The sequence below is a fragment of the Centropristis striata genome, chromosome 24, assembly GCF_030273125.1.
Source record: "Centropristis striata isolate RG_2023a ecotype Rhode Island chromosome 24, C.striata_1.0, whole genome shotgun sequence".
NCBI lineage: Eukaryota > Metazoa > Chordata > Actinopteri > Perciformes > Serranidae > Centropristis > Centropristis striata.
Window position 1 is genome coordinate 7,073,858 of NC_081540.1, and position 17,969 is coordinate 7,091,826.

The window sequence follows — 17,969 nt, forward strand, 5'->3', positions numbered from 1 at the left end:
TAGTTTGCTGATATTTCAACCCACTCTCAGACAGATCACATCAGCTGCTGCACTTGCTTTTGTCTTTTTTTGCTGATAGGTAAGCCTCTTGAATGAAATGTTTGACCTCTGACCTTCTGTGAAAGTGCTGCAGAGCATCTAAGCCAAACTTGATTTAATAAATTTAACATTTTAAATGAAAACTGACTTGAAACTTGGATTGTTGCAGAATCATAACCGCACACTTTATGACCTTGTAGACATAAAAATAGAAATGCTGCAGTATTATAATAACACAAGTTAAAGTTTTACACCGAAATGAGCAAACTAACTTACATGTCAAAAGTGTAAAAACTGTCCTACTGCTTTAATATTGGCTATTGGTGCTACATTAACAGTACATTCATGAGGATGTGGGCATGAGAGCCACCTAGTGGTGCTGGAGCTTAATTACAAAGAACCCAAACTTGCACTCTGCTCTTATAAAGGACCTGGACTTTGTATTGAAGTTCATTAAGGAAATATACAGCAGTGGAACAAGTATTCAGATCCCTTACTCAAGGAAAAAGTACTATACCTGCTAAATTAGTCCACTATGAGTAAAAAATCCTGCATTCAAAACTTACTTAAGTAATAGTACAAAAGTAAGTATTAGCATCTATAGATAGATAGATAGAAACATTATTAATCCCTCAGGAATTTGCACTTCCAGCAGCAGCAAAACACCAATACATACATACAATATAAAATAGAACAGAATAATATATATCCTTTATTTTATTTTTTCAATGCTATAATATATATGTCTTTCTTCTCCTTTACCACTTATTCACACCATGTATTGGAGTGCTATAACCTTGCATTATTGCTATGTAAAGCCTTTGTGAAATGCAATAAATAGGCTCAATTGTTGCCAAAAATGAAGTCAGCGAGTAAAGATAAAAATTCCCAAAAAAGACACAGAGAAACAGACTGGACCTTCAGTCAGGAACATCATAAACAACCTGCAGACACGTTTGATAAGAAGCTGTCAGAAGGCACGGTGTAATTTCCTGACACAGGATGTGTTAGATCATATCAAGCTTGTCGATCTGCCAGAACGGATGATAAAAATATGTGATGTGGTTAAATGCATAGTCGACGTGTGATGGCCGAGTAAACAGGAGACGTTGCAAATCAGTAACACAGCTGCTGAGCTCAGCTAATGTTTGAACTGGAGCTTTTATCACACACATGGATCTATTCTGGCATCCCTGGATGCTGATCAAGCAGTTTCCAAAGAACACAACAATCACTGCACCCTGCAAAATGAAGAACTGTCCAGGTCTGAAGTCATAAAACAGGACTTTTACTTTGAAAAGCAAGAGCAACCAGTTCACTCGGTTCACAGTGCTGATTATATTACATCCGCAACAACAAGATGATGTAACCATGTTTTAAATGATTGGTTAAGATATAGAAGTGTTTGCTCTTGCCAAAGCCACCAGACTTCATTGACAAAATCAATAATTTTACACCAAAGCAAATGCTCAAGTGCACCTACAGGGCTGAAAATGAAACCAGTGTGAAATACCCAACTTTACTGCATGAATAAACATTTTTGCAGTTAATTTCATATAATAAGTAACAAACTGACTCAGGCAACAGTAGACCAGCAAGATTCTGCAAGGTAAAATTGCTGATTTTGTCAAAGGAGTCTGGTGGTTTTTGATGATCACGTAAACTTAAATCGGGCTGTCTGAATAAAAATCTTCTAAATATAGAGACAATTCAAAAGGGATGGATTCAAAACATTTTACTGTCACTTTGATCCACTAGAATCACGTTTCGGAATAAATGTGATGAAAATTAAAAGATACTACTCTCTTTTTTTCCAGATATTTTTCTCTAACTTTAATGGAGCATATGGGAAAGTTTCTTTGTACAGGTAAAAGACATATTTGCATGATTTTACATGCATCGACATAAAATAGATCACAAAAGAGACTTAAATAATGATTGCATCTGTATAGTGATTGTTGTAGTCAACCAAACTTTCTCAAGACAGTACAGAGATACAATAACTGCACTACAGATTGACTTGATGTTGCATCACAATCCATATTTGTGATTATCCATAGATTATGATCTTCAGTTACAACATTCAGTACGGAGCATCATATGCTGCTGACCTTTAAAAGTTTTGTTTTTTTATTTCCATTTTTGGACAGAAGTCCTCATGGCTGCATTGTTTCAACACTGTTCTTATTATATTACATTTTTCAAGAGCCATTAAAGAGGCACTGTATGAAAACTTCACTGCTGGCCTATGAATACACTGAATACCAGACTAAATACATAATCAGGTGGCTCGCTTGGTGATCTCTCTCTGTAGCGAATTGTAATGAAGCGGAAAGAGATCAAAGTGGAATTAGAAGTGGAGAAACATGCTTTGCCGCCCACAGAGATGAATGGACTTTGGAGCAGTCATGTGTAATGCTGGATTAAATCGATAAAAAGCATGCAGCAGCTACACTGCCTGTGTGTCTCTGGGGGCTTGTGATGGCTTGGGAAAGGAGAGGCAGTACAGTATTTAGTAGTGGAAGTAGTAGTAGTAACAGTAGCACTTATAATGTAGTTCTTTCAGTATAATATTGTTTAAAACTCTGCAAAATCAAGTACAAGTGTTGGGTAGACTATGACCAGTAATGCAATACCTTCATAAATGGCATTAATAAATACATAAACTATATTACTAGTTATAGAGTATGAGTTAGAAAGATATATAATTCTCAGAAAAAATAATTGAATATCATAGTATTAAGTAATTATCATATTTGGTTATAATAATAAATAAATTATTAATTATTCAATTTATTAACAAATATTTTCAAGGTTATTTTATTTGTTTATAAATTTAAAACCAAGAAGTTAATGTGGATTTATTGTTGTTTTTAAATTAATTTATTTTTAATTATAAGTGTATGTATGTATTAATACATATATGTATTCATACATATATTCACTTATTATTTATTTTTGTTTATGATTTATATTTCCTACTTTAATGAAATGGCAGCTCTGGCCCTTTAAGAGAGCTGTAAAAAAATGAATAAAGCAGTAATTATCGTATAATATTAGGATATAAAAAATCTATAAATAAAATTTTTAAAAGATAATTGTATCACTTATTTACTGTTATTTTTAAGATTATTTTTTCATAAATTTAAAACCAAGAAATTAATCTGGATTTATTTTTATTCATTAATGTATTTATATTTAATTATAAGGTTATTTGTAGTTGGTGTTTTTGTTATCATATCTTTTTTATTTATTATCTAAATTTGTTAATCATTTATCCCCTCGTATTTAATGGAATGGCAGCTCTGGCCCTTTAAGAGAGCTGTGAAACCATGAATGAAACGCAGCCATTCATAAAAAACACAAGGGACGGACGTCAAAGCAGTCTTAAAGATGATTGGCTCGCAGTCTGACTGACGTTGTGCTCTAGCCAATGGGAGGGCGGCACAGGGCTCTGGTTTGGATCCAGTGATCAGAGCTCTTCATTGAGAAATATCCACAGCCGAGTTTTATCCGAGGAGCTGCAGGGGATGTAGGAGAGGAAATCTGCGTTCATTTTTCACGCTGACAAGAAACTTTACCCCTCAAGTAAGTCCTGCATGTTTATTAATCCCTTTATAATAACTAGCGTACGTGCGTGGGCGTATTTTCGCTTTGTTTTGTTACATAAACCGCATCGTGGGCTGTTTGTGGCTGTGAGGAGAGCAGATATGGGTTAAGAGCAGAGGCGAACGCCATTTTCTGAAAATCAAAGGCAACATTGCGTCCATTTCCCCGCATCTGTCAGCTCTGCAGAGCGGTATTTCCGTTTGCAGCAGCTGTCTTTACGGCTTGTTAGCATCGTGAATCTTTCTCTGTGGTAAATTTCTCAATGGTGAGCTGGTGTGTGCTCCCCCCCACCCCCCCGCGAGGATCAAGTTTCACTTCATTGAGAAAAACAAGGATGTCCCACGGTACGTGCTGCTGTGTCTGCGGGTCACGCCAAAAAAACTCCATTCATAAATATTTTACTTTTTGTTTTTTCTCTCTCTGTTTATTATCAAATGAACGAATTGAAGACACCCAGAATAAGACTCGTATATCAATTGGTGTTTGTGTGGGTACAGAAAATTACAACAACTTTTTTTTTTTTTTTTTTTACAACTTTTCTCTTGTGATTCACGTGATGTTCTCTGAACAAAGCAGTTGTGGCCAGAGGTGTTTTTACCTACGGAAGCCCAATGCCACTGTTACAGGAAAAAAACCATTTCTGGTCACTGTGACTTAAAACTCAAACAATATGAGATATACTGAATTTAGTTTGACTAACTGATTTACGTAATATGATTTTTGATTGGTTTTATGTTTATTACCTGATGTGAGACTGGATTAATAGTCACTTCTACTAGTTAAGTAGTTTAATATCTGCTGGACCAGAATTAAAAAGATCAAATAGTTTTTTTTAAATCATAAATGTTATAGAGGGGCTTGTAAAGTAACTACACAGACGGAAAACTATGAAACACTTTGAAGTTGGAATCAATGTTACAGAGTAACATAATGTGTGCTATAATCCTGTAATCAAAACAATATTTTGACTATAAAATGTATCCTTTACCTGAATCTGGACTAAAAATCACTATTGTTTTTATATTTAGATGATGGTTTTAACTCTGACTTTGAAAGTTCGCCTCCCCCAGTGTATTAAAACATTTTTTTATGTAATTTAACTGAAAAACAAGTAAAGTAAGTGTAAAAATATTAAATCAATAAATAAAATATAAATACATTTAAAGAAGCCAGTATTCTTGCTAATGGTCTCACTGAATGCAGCATAATAAACATTTTTATTTTGATGATTTCGTTTTCATAGTTGTTGGTTGATTGGATAGTTATAATGACATGTATCATAGGAAAAGAAATGATGCAAGTTGAATTCCTCTGATAAATATATATATATATATATATATATATATATATATATATACTATTTGCATTTTTCCAGCCTCTCCTGTCCTCTCCTCTCAGCTCTGTGTAAACAGATTTTCAGTGTATATTTTGCACGTGACAGTTGGTCTCAGCTGAATCAATCATGGCTTCACAGTGTTGCTAAGGAGTAGACTTTAATGTTTTTAACAGGATTTGGTTATTGGTGGCGTTTTAAATGAGACATGCAGAAAAAAGTGATTTTTACGAAAAAAAGCACAATTTTAAGCTTCGTTTTGTCACTGTGTCTAACACAAACGTTCATAACCCACAATCTATTCAAGGACCATCAGAAAGTTCAAATTCTGACAATTATTCCTTCTTCTTTACAGTTTGTTTTCTTACAAATGGTGTAATTTTGGCTCCCTGTCAAAGAAAACATCCGTTTTTATCCCAGGTTAGGGCTACGATGGGGCGGGGTTAATGATTATGAATGCAATAACCCCGTGAAGAGAAAGACGTCATATTTTATTAGTCTATACAGCTGCCTTCTGTTTATCGAACATCTTTGAAGAGTCGTCCTTCCTGCAGCTCGTATTTGACCTTACAGGAGGTTGCATAATGCTGTCATAGATGCCAAAGCTTTTATAGATGCAACCATAAACTCTGCTGCAGGGTCACTGAGTTTAGAAAGATATGACTGTAATATGGATACAGGTGTATTGGTGGAGATTAACATGCAAGTTGAGGGAATGCATTGTGTATAATTCCCTAAAAGTTTCCCTAATCTGTCCTCACGTCCCTCTGTGCTCCAGGGTGAAGACTCCTGCAACATGGACGGCTTTTATGACCAGCAGGTCCCCTTTGTGGTCCCAGAGAGTGTGAGTTTACATCCTGTACAAGAAGCCAATCAGACACTGGTTAACATGTTTGCACACTAAACAAGTTTTTTGTTGTTTTTAGGAATGTCACGTCGAGGGAGCAGAGAGATGTCTCAGCGACCGGAAAAGAAAGTTCATGGACACGGAGCTGGATCAGGACACAGAAGGTAGAGTCATTACAGCGTCACGTCCACATGTCAAAGTGTTTACCTGAAGGAGGGAAATGTTCGTCTGTGGTGCTAATAATGGAAGAGCAGTTAAAAGATGAAGTGCTCGGATCAGAAATACTCAAATCTAAAGAGTAAAAGTGCAAAAGTATGAGCATTAGATTGTTTCTAAATTTGCAGAAATAAAAGTAACCATTATTCAGAATGACCCATTTAAGATAAACAAAATATCATAAAATTAAAATAAATATAATCCCATAATATTTTTTTATACATTTTTTTTAAATAATTTTGTTCATCATGAAAGTCCAATGTGGAAAAAAACAACAACATTGAGAAAAAAAAAGTCTAATAATAATAATAACAAAATGTAATTCAAATTATTATAATTAACAAATAAACAGTAAGTAAACGAATAAATAGGACAAATACATTGAAGTACTTAATAATGATGATTAGAATAAGGGGAAATAATATGTTTATCAAAAAATAATACAAACAAATAAAAAGATATATTGTTAAATACATTTATATAATTAAATAATAACCATAAGTAAATAAAAAAAAATAAAAAAATACATTGAAATTCATTAAAATAATGATTATGGTCAGAGGAAATAAATAGTATTATCAAAAAATAAACACAACCCAATTAAATAGTAGATAAAAGTGTTTGATAAATAATCCCCCTTTCTTTTATTTAATAATAAAACACATTTCCATATGGATTAAAATAGAGAGACAGAAAAAAACCCCAGCAGAAAATAAAAAAGCAGAACAGGATCAATACATGAGAATTTTTTAACGTTATTGTCTTTATCACTTGATGTCTAAAACATTAAATATCACGTCTATTTTAACATAATTTCATAACTGTGTTGCAGAACTCTTCCAAGATCTGATCCAGCTCCAGGAAATCTGGATCGCAGAAGGTAAAAACATTAAACATTTCCTCTGATTTTAAAGCAGCACACAGGGAATGTTTAAGGGTATTCTGGGAAATGTAGGAATAACTCACTGAGAGTGTGTGAGTGTGGGAATGCATGCTGTGTGAGGAGTTTCATGAGAAGGATCCTTTTTAATATCGTGTCTTTTCCCCTCTGACAGCTCAGGTTCCTGATGACGAGCAGTTTGTCCCAGATTTCCAGTCCAATAACCGTGAGTAGCTGCTTCTCCTTGAATATTTATAGAGCACGCTCCGAGTTCTCCGACAGGGAGTGAACATTTTGTAGATAAGCAGTCTCCAACACTTACAGTTACTGGAGCTTTTTGAAATAAAATAAAAAGTATCCAGAAAATAACTGTTTCGTCTAAAAGAATTAATTAGCTGATCATGTATTTTCAGTATAAAATTTGGCATCATTGACACACTTTTTCTTTACCTGGAAATTAGAAATCAATACAATATAATAAACAGCAGTGCTTTTATTTTGAAGGCCATTTTTGTATGTGCGTGCATACATGCACACCTGCACATAAACACAAAGAACCCTTTGTTACCCTGTATATATAAGAACACTTATTGCTTTTTGCATGAAGTTAATGAATTGATGGTTTGCTGCAGAACATACATGCTCTATATTGTTTTTGTATTTGAAATAAATAGAAAGGTCAGATGATTATTGGAGTTCTAATCATTTTATAATAACATTTTTTCTTACCAGTAGCTGCTATATTTGACTTACTCCACATCAACAGTCTTACAATAACTTGTTTTTTAAGTTAAGATAAGTAAGTAAATAAAGAATTAGGACATTAAATTGAAGTGCTTTATAATAATTAATATATATACAATTAATTAAAATGCATAAGTAAATAAAAAAAATAAGAAAAATACATTTAAATGTATTAAAATAATGATGATGATCAGAGGAAATAAATAGTATTATAAAAAAATAATATAAAAATAATAATAAATAACCCCTTTGTTACCCTGTGAAAAACACATTGTTTTTTGCATAAAGTTAATAAATTGCTGGTTTGCTGCAGAACAGACATGCTCTATATTGTTTCTGTATTTGAAATAAATAGAAAAGTGAGATAATTATTGGAGTTTTTACTATTTTACAATAATATGTATTCTTACCAGTAGCAGCTCAAATCCAGATAAATATACTGCTTTTTATAAAGCGACGAAATTAATATTGAGCAGAGTTTAATTCAGCAACCTTTACAGTTTCTCAGTGTGTGTGGTCTCCAGGGCTGCTGGTGTCAACATCACAGTGTTTACAGTGTTCAGGTCACAGTATATGGCCCTCCAGTTGATCTGTGCCAAATCAATGATTGTAGTCATGTGCTGCAGGAAATAATGATGTCACAGATAAGAGCTCAGGACGGGGAAATGGTTCACTTAGTGCTGCTGCCAAACACGTACTGCATGTATTTACTGCCGGCCTCGACAGTAAATCAGTCTGTTGATGGAAACATTGTGTAGATTCCAGGAAGACTCAGATCAGATAAGAGGCTTTTTTTCTGCTCAGATATAAAAAGTCAAATGTGGTAAATGCAAGAATATAAACAACCAATTTCTTCTTGATAAAATGATTGTTTGTGTGTTTGCAGTGATGCTTCATGGACCGCCTGTCAGCAAAGTGAAGAGAGAGCCCAGTCCGTCCAAAGACCTGTCCCCCTGCGGGACGCCTCACGCTGACATGTGCCTTTACAGCTACAGGTAAAACCTTTCATCTGTTTTATTGTTTATTGTTTTATTTGGATCCACATTAGCTGCAGCACAACTGCAGCTATTCTTCCTGGGGTCCCACATATAATATACAGTACACACAACTTAAATTAAAACAAACTTAAAGAATTGACAATGGGAATAGTGAAGAAAAAAGAAACAAAAGAAAAGAAAACCAAAAAGAAATCCAAGAATATAAAAGATAGCAAATCTTCAAAGTCAGGATCTTTTATACATTATTGATACTTTACACATTTAATGCACTATAGCTATATTCATTGCATAGTAGTTAATGTACCTTAATAACATATTATTCATATTATGTTGACAGTATGAATCAAAAAGATAAGTACACATCAGAATTATAGAAAAATCCATAATATGTTCAAATATATATATATAAAATAATTATTTACTCTTTTTAAAACGAATCATAATATCAAAATTAAGTGTGAGAATGTCGATTTTGGAATATTTAACATTAAATTAATTCTCAACTTATGATAATATATGGTCAACTTAACAAATTTAAGTAAACAAAAATGTACCACAAGTTCACTGGATTTTTGTCTAAATTTAAATAATTGATGTTAGAAAAAGACTCAGCTTTAATAAATACTAAAAAAGTATGTAAAGTAAATTTAAGAGTGGTGTTTTTTTGTCTTAGTTATTTAAAAAAAAAATCCCCATTCATCAACTGTATTAAAAAAAATCCTTATTGTTATTTATGTATTTCATGTCATGTTTTATCTGTATCATTATGTCGAGTAAATGTTTGGACATTTGAAATATTTAAAATGGGATGTAATGTTTCAGGTTTAAAATTATTTTTTTAGATGATTTTGTGTTTTTAATTTCTTCTTCTTGTTATTATTATTATTGAATTTATTTTTTTCCCTATTATTTATGCAAATGTAGAAATATGTGGGTAGGTATTTATAGGATAGCCCTGATATTTGCCTACATTATATTTATTTCTGTCCTTAGTATTATTGTATTTACCTTATTGTTTATTTTTTTTAGTTTACATTTCTCACTTTTAAACATAATTTTGCCGGATTGCAACAAGTATGAAGAACATATGTAGACAATTGAAAATGTCTATTAACTCCTGCAAAACAGTTAAAAAAAAAACAACCTTTTTTTGTTGTTTTTGTATAATATTTGGATGCTAAAGTCCCAGTAAACATGTTTGTCTCCTCAGTGCCTGCACCAACAAGCCAGCTGGGCTCAAAGCTCTGACTCCAGCCTCCACACCGGGACCATGTGGCTCCAGCCATCCTGCTGGGCCTCCACCTGTACAGAGGCAGCTCCAACCTTCTGCCCCCCTGCTGACCAACACCTGCCCCCCGAGCCACGCCCCCACCCTAAGCCCCTCCCACCACCGCCGCCTCCCACAGGCCAATCAGAGCCAGCCGTTCGCTCTGCCACGCCCCCCCGTCAGCTGCCACAGCGCCTCTTTCACCACTGAACAGAGGTGAGCTTTAATTTAGACTTTGATAGACTATCTGCTAATGTATTTATATACATGCATAGAATAATTAATACTTAATTAATACATTTTTGGGAAACGCTTTATAATAAGGTCCTTAACCCATAAGAACCCACAGTGACACGGGTGTAACAAACACTTTAAATCTTCTAGAATCTCCCATATTCAGCTTTATGCTTCACCTTAACTCATTAAATCCCTAAGGTGTGGTGTGGTGGTCATGTGACTTCTCCTAAATGTGGCTGTGACTGGAAACAGAAATGTGAAAAAGTAGCTAATTTCAAAAAGCGTATTTTTTGTTACGAGGCAAAGTTTAACAATTCTAATCCGTTAATAGGGAACTGAACAAATTAAAGTCACAATTTTGATATATGCTATGGAAATGCAAACAAAAAGGCAAATGGTTATTTGTTTTTATTTATTATTGATTTATTTATTCTAATTTTGTGTCTTTTTTAATCATTTTGTGTCTTTTTTTTTAGTATTTCTGTGTCTTTTTTAAATAATTTTGTGTCTTTTTTAAAATAATTTTGTGTCTTTTTTGGTAATTCTGTGTCTTTTTAAAATAATTTTGTGTCTTTTTGTAATTTTGTGTCTTTTTGGCCATTTTATGTCATTTTTTTTGTAATTTTGTGTCTTTTTGGCCATTTTATGTCATTTTTTTTGTAATTTTGTGTCTTTTTTATGTAATTTTGTTTTTTTTTTTTCTTTCATTTTGTGTCTTTTTTCTTTCATTTTGTGTTTTTTTTGTTTTGGTCATTTTGATACTGCCTCCAGCGGCCCCAGGTAATTTGAGTTTGAGACCCCTGTTTTAAGGATTACTGGGTCTGGGTTCTTATTGGTTAATAACCATTAATTAACAAGTAATAAGGCATTGTTCTCGCTTTAGATCCGGTAGTTGCAAAAAGCATAGTTAACTTATAGTTAACTTATAATAGATGAGCAATAAAGTATATTTTAATATCAATAAGCAAACAAAATAAGATTAATAAAGGCATGGCAAAGACATAATGGGTGGGTCATGGGTGTTTGTAATGCCATTATTAACACTTATATAAGCTTATAAACACACAATAATGTTAATAAGCATCTTGTAAGGACTTACAAGGGCCTTATTACTTGTTAATTAATGGTTATTACAAGGACCTTAATATAAAGCGTTACCAATTTTTGTTATAATAATATAATTTACTACTCCACACTCATTCTGATAACACTTGTGGGGCGAATAGTGGGCTGATTACTCTATTCTTGTTTTCAAATTCAGTTAGTTTTAATTAGATTTTAGAGTGAGTTTGCTAGTTTGTATTAGGTTTTTTTATTTAATTTTTAATTTTTAAAATGCTTTGTTTTAGTTTTGTTTTTATTAGTTGTTTTTTTCGTAATGGGGTATTTGTTGGGTGCCTTTATTTCCTTTGCCTTGTCCATCTCAGCCCCAATAAGGTTATTAACTGTTGCAGCTCCGGGTGTGAAGTGCTGAACTTTTAGAAGGCGATCGACTCACATAGTGGTCTCAATAAACATATTTATCAATGCTTCCTGTATGGAAAAGGTTGACAAAAACCAAAATGAAGGACATTTCCACTGTAATTTTAGTTAGCTCTAGTTAGTTCTGTAACCACACAATACAGTTTCAGTTAGTTAGTTTCACTTGTTTTTATTTTTATTTCAGTTACCGAAAATGTATTTTTCAGTTCTAGTTTCTGTTATTTGAAATTAGAAATAGAAATAGGTCTTTATTTGTCATTGTCACATGTACAACGAAATTCAAAGTGCTCTCCAGTAAGTGCAACATTTAAGAGTCTCTAAAAATATAAATATAAAAAGAAAAAAATATGTACAATTCAAAATACCCAGTTTAGACAAACACATAAACACACCCAGACATACATGCATAGTCGCACAGGAAAACAACAACAAACAAACAACATGAACACACAGTCGGTTAGTTTTGGTTCACTATAATAACCTTGGTTCAAACCTCCTGTGTCTCCCCCTCCAGGTTCCAGAGGCAGCTGTCCGAGCCCTGTTTGTCCTTCCTCCCTCCGGAGAAAACGACAAACTCGCCGTACCAACACTCAGGTTGTGACGGGCGGCCGCTCTACCAGCGCCACCTCTCGGAGCCCCTGGTTCCACACGGCCCCCGAGGTTTCAAACAGGAGCTGGTGGACCCTCGATACCCAGAGCCGGGGCCGCCTGGTCCAGGTCTGGCCCGGAACCAGAACGCCTTCAACCACGTCACCATCAAACAAGAGCCCAGAGACTTCGGCTTTGACTCGGGTGAGAGCTGCATCTACGTACTACTGCTACATTTTGACATTAATATTTTAACACTACATTTTAATAATATAATTGACAGGAACATTAATAAATGGCAATTAATTTCCTTACTCTGTGTCTTCCAGAGGTTCAAACCTGCCAGTCATCGTTTGGAAAGTCTTCAGTCTTACAGTACCACAATAACAATGTTGGTGAGTTGATGTGTGTTTTTTTACCCTTTTTTAAACAAAATATTTTTTGAGTTTTTTTTTTTTTTCAATTAAATTTTATTTTTTACATTATTTATTTATATATATATATATATATATATATACACATTTTTAAGAAACAAAATGTATTAAAAAAAGATTATTAAAAATAAGCTAACACAATCATATAACAAATATTTGTTGTTATTATTATTATTAATAATAATATTATTATTATTATTATTATTGTTTTTTAATGAAATAATCACATATTACATATTCATGTACTTTTTACTTGCTTTAAAATAAGTTTGTATTGTTTTTCAGGAGAACAAACTTACTAATAATATTCCTCTTTTCTCCCTGCAGGGTTTGGTCATGACAGAGAGCCACATTTATATTATGACGACACTTGTGTTGTGCCAGAAAGACTGGAAGGTAAGACAGAATTTAAAATAAAAAGAGGATATTATAATCTACAGTAACAGACTTAAGTCCGACTATTTCAGCGCACTAAAGAATGAATTGTGTATCTGCTGTGAGCAGGGAAGGTGAAGCAGGAGGGTTTGCCGTACCAGCGCCGCGGCTCCCTGCAGCTCTGGCAGTTCCTGCTCACGCTGCTGGACAACCCGGCCAACGGACACCTGATCGTCTGGACGGGACGCAACATGGAGTTCAAACTCATCGATCCTGAGGAGGTCAGTCACACACAGCTGCCTCTCATATACTTTAATATCCTTTCACTTAGAGGAGAAATGGGGACCGCCTTCACACCTAGCTGATGCTTATTTAGAGTCCCCAATTAAACCTAAGTGCATGTTTTTGGACTGTGGGAGGAAGCCGGAGTACCCGGTGAGAACCCACGCTGACACGGGGAGAACATTATTATTATTATTGATAATAATAATTATAATAATAATAATAGTGCTCGGTCCCTAATAATAATAATAATAATACAGTACTGTACAATCTGTAAAGCCCTTTGAGGCAAATTTGTGATTCCAGGCTATATAAATACAATTAAATTAATTAATGATAATAATTCAGTTCAATTCAACTTTATTTATAGAGCGCATTTCATGCACAAGGCAGACTCAGCCGTTCAGACCAGCATCTACCAGAATATTATTTTGTAAAAAATGACTCTAACGTGACTCGGGTTGGGTGTTGTATTGGTTGTATTGAGTTTTTCCCTCCGGTCTCGTTGTGGTCCAGGTGGCTCGGCTCTGGGGTCTCCAGAAGAACCGACCGGCCATGAACTACGACAAGCTGAGCCGCTCGCTGAGGTACTACTACGAGAAGGGCATCATGCAGAAGGTAAAGGACAACAACGTTGTCATATTATGTGGAAAAATCAAAGTTTTGTTGGTCATGAAATAATTGAAATTGTCAAATTCCCTAATAGTTTATCTGTGTTGAATTGAAGAAAGATTACACTGATTACACTTAAATACTTACAGTAACATTTTTAATGCAATACTATTACTTGCAGTATTTTTATGTGGTATTAGAATCAGAATACTTCTTTCATCACAGGTCTTAACCTGGTCTCAACTAGTGATCAGTGGTTTAGCTTTAGTTACTTTTAAGGGGATTAAACATAGATGGATAGATAGATTTGGTCATTTTACGTCTTTTTTTGATAATTTTACGCCTTTTTTGTAATGTTGCGTCTTATTTTGGTTATTTTATGTCTTATTTTGGTCATTTTACGTCTTTTTAAAGTAATTTTAAGTCTTTTTTTTTGGTTCATTTTAAGAAAGAAAGAAACTTTATTAATCCCTCGGGAAGGTTACCTCAGGAAATTGCACTTCCAGCGGCAGCAAAAAACCAATACAATAAAATAGAACAGAATAAAGTTAATACTAGTATGAATGCAAAATTAGAGAGTGCGATAGGATCAGTTTAAATAGTTTTTTTTACATATCTTTATAAATTAAACCACATAGAAGTATAATATGTAGTTAAAATAAGCACTGTCTGGACATCAGTAAAATGCTGCTTACATAAATTCTCAAAAATAATAATAATAATCCAATAGTATATTTGGAATATATGTAACAATTTCAGGGGGGCCATTCTGCAAAATGAGTACTTTTCTTTTTTTTTTTACTTTCTTTTTATTGAACATTTTAACAAACATTTTGGTATACATAAATAATGCATCTTCAGATTACACTTGACATCTTTCCTCAATCTTTCCTCTTGGATCAGATATAAAATAACTTTACCTTTTTATATACTCCAATAATATTGTGCAACTGAAAAAGTAGTCCTCTAGTCAAATCCATTTTTGCCAATTTTCAATAAATACCTCTTTTTGTGTTCTTAAATTGAAAGTAATTATTTCCATTACAAAGATGCTGTACACAATATCAACCCATTCATCTGCACTAGGTGACTCCCTCTTCAGCCATTTCTTCCTTATTGATTTCTTACACGCAATGAGTACTTTTCACACTTTAAGTACATTTTGATGCTGATACTTTTAGCCCATCAACATGATAATAAATGTGTGTGATCGGCTCGTCCTGCAGGTGGCTGGGGAAAGGTACGTCTACAAGTTTGTATGCAACCCCGAGGCGCTCTTCTCCATGGCTTTCCCCGACAACCAGAGGCCGAGTCTGAAGGCCGACCCGGACGCGGCGCTGCCTCCCAGCGAGGAGGAGGAGGGGCCGTACCTGGCGGAGGGGGGGGAGGCGTGTGCTCAGGGACTGGCTTTCCCTGACACCTACCCCTACTAGATCCACAGCCTGGCAGCTGGAGGAACCTTAATATTGCAAACAGGAGAACCTTAATTACTGAGCAGTGTTTCAGATTTATAACATGTATACCCGTTATGTACGTCACAGAAAGGATGAATTTATCAGAGAATATTTTTATTGTCTCTTTTGCCAAAAGCTTTCGGTTGAAGCTGAAAATCAGAGAAGCAAAAATACACATTTTTATCCAAAACTATTGATTAGTTCTGATTTGGTTTTATTTGTTACAGTTCACTAAAATTGTATTTTGTATGATTTCATGTGACAATGAATTCATTTGGGCCACTTTTAGCACACAAAAAAACGCAGAAAATGTTTGGGATTTTCTTAATAAAGTTGTAATATTTTGAGAAAAAATGCATTTTTTTTTCAAAAATGTTATATTATTACAGGAAAAGTCTGTAATTTTTGAGAAATGTTTTACTATGACTTGAAAATGTCATAATTGGTCATATAGTAATAATTTAAAATTGAAAGTTGTAATTTGACAAACAAGCTAACAGACTTTTTTTTTGTTTCAATAATTAAAAATGGATATTCTCAAAATATTACATCTTAAATTAAAGTTTTAGGCTCGTAACATTACCACATTTTCTTATTATTAAAATACTTCCCCGCCACAGTGATGTCACAACCTGCTGGGTTGTAGATTTGTAGCAGTAGTACGTGAACTCTGGATTTCAACCAAAAAGTATCTCAAAACCATGGGCACTCTTACTAATTTACTTCTAATTGTTTTGTTTTTTGGGGGGGTAAATTTATACTGCTTGAAAGGGACACTCTTATATTTGCCAGATGTTGTAGTCCTCCTATTATATATATATATTGAAATGTTTTTGTGTACTTTTTCTTGTTTTCAAAGCTAATATTTTTGGCATTATATGGACTTGTAATTTTTTCCTAAACTGTTTTATGACAAAGGTACTGCTACTATTTTTGCCGATAAAAATAATAAGTATGGTCTTTCTTACAACTGGCTCACCAGGTATTGAACTGAGATAGCTTTCTGCATTTTGTATAGCTGATTTGCTTCAATGTGTAGAAAAGGTGTATAATTATATATGAATATATTTTTGCAAAAGGCTGCATTTGCTTGACGTTGTAATATGAGCTGCCAAGTTTCGCCTGCTAATGTATTGCTTCAAACCCAGCCTCAAGTTGAGTCCTGCAGATAGATATTGGATATAATTGTATATTTTACTACGTATATGATCACAATGTGGTGTTGGTGGAGGAGGTGTGTGACGGAGGCTGGAGAAAGATCCTGACACTGGTGTGACGTCTATCCTCAGATACTGTTTGTGTGCCTTCTGTTCATCTTCACTGATACAATAAACTATTTTACTCTTTTCTTTTGCCTCACGGTAACTGTTTTTGGTTCAGAATTTGGTCTAAATCAGGGGTCTCAAACTCGCGGCCCTCGTGACGATATTTTGTGGCCCCCACCTTGATATGAAAGTTTAATGGGAGTTTTATATGAATGGCACTTTACCGTCTTTTTCAGTCATTTTGTGTCTTTTTGGTCATTTTGTGTCTTTTTTTTGTTGTAATTTTGTGTCTTTTTTTTGTAATTTTGTGTCTTTTTTTATGTGTCTTTTTTAAATAATTGTGTCTTTTTTTAAAAATAATTTTGTGTCTTTTTGGTAATTTTGTGTCTTTTGGTAATTTTGTCTTTTTTTATGATTTTGTGTATTTTTTGGGAATTCTGTCTTTTTTTGGTCATTTTGTTTCTTTAAGTAATTTAGTTCTTTTCTGTCATTTTATGTCTTTCAGTCATTTTGTGTCTTTTTTGTAATTTTGTGCCTTTTTTGGTCATTTTGTGTTTTTTTTTTGTGTAATTTTGTGTCTTTTTTCTGCCATTTTGATACTGCCTCCAGCGGCCCCCAGGTAATTTGAGTTTGAGACCCCTGGTCTAAATGAATATATTTTGATCTAAATGATCAATTAAAATAAGAACGCTCTTCACAAAAAAGGTATTTTAGTAAAAGTACAAAAGTATCCGTATCAAAAATTAAATATATAGTCCATTTCAATTTCTTGCTCATTTTAATGTCGGGTACAACTAAAGGTGCATTTGTTTGGACAAATATAATAACAGAAATGGCTGATAAGAGTTAAATTTAAGAGCTGATATTTAGATATTTTCCATGGAAAATGGCCTGATATCAGCTCTTAAATATGTTATTATTAATATTGATGCATTTATGAAAGTAACATTTTAGTTTTCTCAAGGTAGGGCTATTCCTGACTACTAAATATACTCATAAGAGGTTTAATTTACAAAAATCACTGCTAATGTTTTTTAATGTTAAATATTGACTAAAGATGTCTGCAAAATGTAGTATTACATTAAAATGGAAATACTCAAGTACAATTGTACTTAATTACAGTACTTGAGTAAATGCAGTTAGTTATATTTCATTACTGCCTTTAAAGAATCTGAATACAGATTTGTATTTGCACTTGTTGCAGTGGTCCAGCAGGAGGCGCTGCTCCTCCATCCTGCATCCTTGGTAGTGTAACCTTACTTAGTGGTTATAAGCATTCTTTGGGTTATTTCAATCATTTAAGTTTT

General features: G+C 33.7%; 1 protein-coding gene across 1 annotated transcript; it reads left to right on the forward strand.

Annotated features, from left to right (window-relative positions):
• Positions 1–3,542: 3,542 nt before the first annotated feature.
• Positions 3,543–16,745, forward strand: LOC131963158 (ETS translocation variant 5-like). Its single transcript, XM_059328311.1, has 13 exons — positions 3,543–3,627; positions 5,760–5,825; positions 5,908–5,992; positions 6,877–6,924; positions 7,100–7,150; positions 8,555–8,663; positions 9,877–10,149; positions 12,167–12,444; positions 12,570–12,635; positions 13,002–13,070; positions 13,179–13,330; positions 13,848–13,949; positions 15,170–16,745. The coding sequence occupies exons 2-13, from the start codon at positions 5,778–5,780 to the stop codon at positions 15,374–15,376; spliced, it is 1,488 nt and encodes a 495-aa protein (XP_059184294.1). The 5' UTR covers positions 3,543–3,627; positions 5,760–5,777; the 3' UTR covers positions 15,377–16,745.
• The last annotated feature ends 1,224 nt before the right edge of the window (positions 16,746–17,969 follow it).